The sequence below is a fragment of the Cibotium barometz genome, chromosome 50 (genome assembly GCF_041138505.1).
Source record: "Cibotium barometz isolate CiBa-2024 chromosome 50, ASM4113850v1, whole genome shotgun sequence".
Taxonomy (NCBI): domain Eukaryota; kingdom Viridiplantae; phylum Streptophyta; class Polypodiopsida; order Cyatheales; family Cibotiaceae; genus Cibotium; species Cibotium barometz.
The window spans coordinates 35,558,636-35,563,193 of NC_141095.1; the positions used below are offsets into that span (position 1 = coordinate 35,558,636).

General features: G+C 40.2%; 1 protein-coding gene across 1 annotated transcript; it reads left to right on the plus strand.

Annotated features, from left to right (window-relative positions):
* The first annotated feature begins 3,096 nt into the window (after positions 1-3,096).
* LOC147610067 (uncharacterized) lies at positions 3,097-4,109 on the plus strand. The gene is made up of 4 exons (XM_086787206.1): positions 3,097-3,504; positions 3,586-3,633; positions 3,879-3,941; positions 4,019-4,109. Exons 1-4 carry the CDS (start codon positions 3,304-3,306, stop codon positions 4,070-4,072), a joined length of 366 nt encoding a protein of 121 aa, XP_086643332.1. The 5' UTR covers positions 3,097-3,303; the 3' UTR covers positions 4,073-4,109.
* The last annotated feature ends 449 nt before the right edge of the window (positions 4,110-4,558 follow it).

Genomic DNA, 4,558 nt, shown 5'->3' on the forward strand with positions numbered 1-4,558 from the left:
GCAGGCTACATCAGAAAATTAGTCCTGTAGGTTCAGCAAGTGCATCACATAAACGTTAAGAGAAGGTTGATGAGTCTCTTGGTATGCTTGACATTTCAGTAGGGCTTCCAAACTATAGTACCTAGGGTTGGCATGGACATAGGTCGGTCACATCGACTAGCCCATGACTTGTTGGTCCAAAATGACCAACCAACTACATCACCCGATTGGGACCATAGGAGACTATAACATAGCGGCATATGAACTTTATGTATCTCCTGCCAACATATGAGACCATCTGGACCCTCAAACAAGCCTTGCAGCTCAAGATTGCAACCAAAAAACAGTGTGTCCTTGGTTTGTTATCTTGCACTCATTAATGTGGTCACACAGCATGCATCCTACTTGGTAGAGTGCCAAGTCTACATAATCCATGTGCTAACCATATGGCCACACTTGGCCACCATTCAATGTCTAAACTCGGAATTGTTTGTGGGTGGGATCCTCATAAAGGGGGCCCTACAAAATAAAGCACATATGTCACATGCAAAAATAATGTGAGAGTGGAGAATTAAGCAAATGCTTTTCCAATAGTATCATTATGGGAGATGAAAACCTCACTAAGCCTCACTCACCTCCCCTAACAATTTCAATAGATATGATTACCATGATAAATAATATCACTTTATACTGTATTGAAACGAGATTTTACATTAAAACTAAGCATGTTTACAGCAAGTCCTATGCAACCCTAGTAGGTAAAATGAAAGAAAATATTATCCTCAAAAGGAATGGATTACATGATCAATTGGCAAAAGATAACCTTAACTCTCAATCTCCAAAATGGAGTAGTTATCGTATCCTTTAAAGACACCATTTTGGCCCAAGCCTTTTGACCTCTTAGGCTTTGTCTCGAGATCATAATGCAGTGACCATACCCTTTATATATAAGGATTCCCTAAACCTTTTGACATGCTAGGTCTTGTATCCTAAAGTCCATCAACCTGAGTAACTCCTAAAACCCAACACTCTCTATGCCTTGCTACATCTAATGTCCCCTCAAACCATTCTGGTGATCTAAAACCTCATTGTTAATAGAGATGATGGCCACCTCCTGATTTCCAACCCTAACTACTGTCCAATAAGAGTGGGTGGTGCCAAACCCCCAAAAACACCTTGCCTAGCTAAGGTTCCTATGCCCAAACCGAAACTTGGTAGCCACTATATCCAAGTTCTAACCCCAAGCCAAAGCATGCCAAAAGGAGATGCCCCAAGCACCAAAGCTAAAGTCGTAACCAAAGCCCCACTAGGTGCCCACCAATATTCTAGTAGCCCAAGGCTACTAAGAAGGGAACCCTCACATTTGGATCCCTAAACCTAAGGAATCATCACCACAAACCCTTATCCCTAAATCAAGCCAAGTAGAGGCCTCAAAACTAAACTCACAATTGAAACCCCACTAGATTTCAATAAAGCTTCTATTAGCCCAAAGCTACTACAAAAGGAACCCTCATATATCTGGGTCCTCAAGCTAAAATACCCTAGCAAAAATTGTAATCCAAATACTCCATCCCATTCCAAACATAAGATAGTCTGGGTACTCAAAGCTGTGCCTCTAATTCCACCCAAAGTTTAATCTAGTGTGAAGAGGGAACCCTCGAATCAAAGTCCTCAAGCCAAAACACCCTAATAATAATTGCTTAACCCAAATACAAAGACTCCATCCCATGCCAAACCTAAGATGGAGTGGAGAAATTCATGCCTCTACTTCCACTCCCAAAGTTATAACATAGCCCAACATTGTTATAAGGACCTTATAAAATAGCCCTACTTTTTTCCTTGGTCTACAGTGATGCGATTTCTATTATTCATCAAGTTTAATACATTCTTAATTATCATAGCTTTCATTGGAAATATAGTATTCATCAACTTGAGTACATTCTTAATTATCAAAGCTTTTATTCTTAATTATCATAGCTTTCATTTCTCTAGTGTCATGTGATTGCTATTATTCATCAACTTTAATACATTCTTAATTATCATATATTTCATTGGAAATATATTTTGATAAAACTTGGCTAATATCATGTGGAAATATAGCCCTAGAATAAGTTCTATTATATGGCTATGAGAAAGAGAGCTTGCATAGTGCATTCTTGAGTTGAAGAACATCACATTTTTCTTGAATCTCCATTCTATAATGGATTGGAGTGGAGACTTGGGAGGGATTGATTCAATGAGTTGTGAGAGACAAGCTTGGAGTGTGAGAAGCTTGGAATGAGTAGTATAGCAATAAATAAAGAGGGAGTGATAGGAGGGTAGTGGGATTTATGAGAAAATATGAGTGGGATTAACCTTAGTATAAAACTAATTGATTTGCAACACCACCATAGTAGCACTCTCTCTCTCTCTCTCTCTCTCTCTCTCACACACACACACACACACACACACACACACACACATACACACGCATGCACGCATGCACATGCACGTACATGCAAACACACGTGTGCACAAGTTTGCACATTTAGTACAACCTTCGCATAAGTTTCTATGGTGAAGGAGAGTGTGTGTCCACCATTAAACAATTGGTGTAATATAGTTTATACAAATTTTTAAGCTCTAGTTTGAAGGAGAGTGTGTGTCCACCATCAAACATGTGGCACCTTTGTGCCCATGCATGTCTTAGAATGCACATGACATGCATATACACATGGATGATTATGGGTACTTGGGGTGCTTGTTATATCAATAGGTGAGGTAATATAGGCTATGCAAACATGTGTATGTGTAAGATACGTTATGCAAATTTGCATAACTTCTATAGGGATTCGCAAGTGTCACATAAGTCCCCTGCGGATTCTAAATGTTTTTGTGCTGCTAGAAATAAGAGTAATTTTTTATTATCAATTCTTCTTCATGACTAGAAAGAATGCAACTAGGATTTTGTCACATGAACGGAGCCAAGTAAAGTGATGAATTCCTAGAGGGAGGAGAGCCATGGGGAGAAGATGGTGGGCATGTGCAATGCCCCATCGGAAGGCCTCTTGGATAAAATATACAAGCTTATAAGAGAAAAAAGAAAACAAAGGGGGGTTCAAGCATCAAAGCAAAGAAGTTAGTGAGGGTGTGTCCCCACAGCATGGGCAAGGTCTTGTTGAGAGCCATCCATTGACAAGGGAAACCTGCAAAAGAGGAACCCTAATAAACAAGTGGAGGAGAATATATATAGGGAGATGCACGTTGGGTGTGTAACTTTAAACATTCTTGCATCACGCGAGCCTCGCCATGAAAACACAGCAGCCTCTGCCATGAAAACACAGCATGCAAGCAATAGAGTCTTCTGCAAGCATCTCCTCTGCCTGTATTATATGCAAAAAAAAAACCGTTGCGATAACTGGCACCTTGGATCTGCAAAACATTGATCAGCAATTAACCCTTAATTACCACCACAGACAACAGCACGGCGGCGGCGGCGGCGGCGGCGGCGGCCTGCATCACCACCACCTGATCAACAAAACGCTAGTGAGATTGCTGCTCTCTCTGAGTAAATTTCACCACAGGCAGCTCCGAGCTTAATCATTTTTTAAGCCCCCCCTAAACCAGATGCACGGAGAATATCAAGCTCCCAGCGGAAGCTCACAGACCAACGATGTAAGTTGTATTTTGATTCGCAATTTTGTCCTCCCTATGATCCTACTTGTTTATGCAAAGATTAATAGGTTAACACTAAGTTAACTAACAGTGGGGTTGTTTTAATTAATGAGAGTGCATGACCAGGTATTACATCTCCACAATAAGGGCAAAGCCTTTGTCAATTTGTTTTATTTTGATATTGAATTACCATATTTTGGCCTTGCGATATAATTGATTGCAAGGGTTGTTTTGCCTGTGAATAGATCATGGCGATCGGTAACAACTCAGTTCCTACCCCTAATGAATCGGAGTATCCTTTGGTGGAGGTATTTTAAAATAATCTAGGGTTTTCCAAATGGTTTTGTTATTATGACCTCTCTCACTAAAGTTTTGAATACATCAGGTGAATCCTATTGGGAGGCAGGTGTTGCAAATTCATGTCGAGTGTAGGAAATAGCGTGGTCTGTTAGAGAACCTCGTTGCGGCTCTCGAGGCCACGGGCTTGGTTTTGCTAGAAGCAAACATCTCCGTCCATGAAGATATTGTAAACTTGGATGTAGTTGGTTTACAGGTGTATTGCTAGATACAAACTCTTGCACCTACTTCACCTTGTATAAAGTTGTCGTAACCTTTCTTCATGCCTAGCATACCATCATGTAACATAGTTGATGCTTATAGTAAACGTTTGTTAAGTAACCTTTCTCTCAATATATCGTGTCATATAAAAGTTGTATGTCTAGAGTTGTTGTGAATCATAGACACCCTTCACTATTGGGCAAGAAGAAGAATTAGCACCTGTCATCGACGTTGACATGCTGAGAAGCTCTTTGCTCCACATCATCGTCAATGCCAATAATATTGAAGGGTCTAATAGTATTATTGGCAATGACGTCATTGCCAATGCCAATAATACTAAAGGCCCTAATAATATTGATTCAGCTAA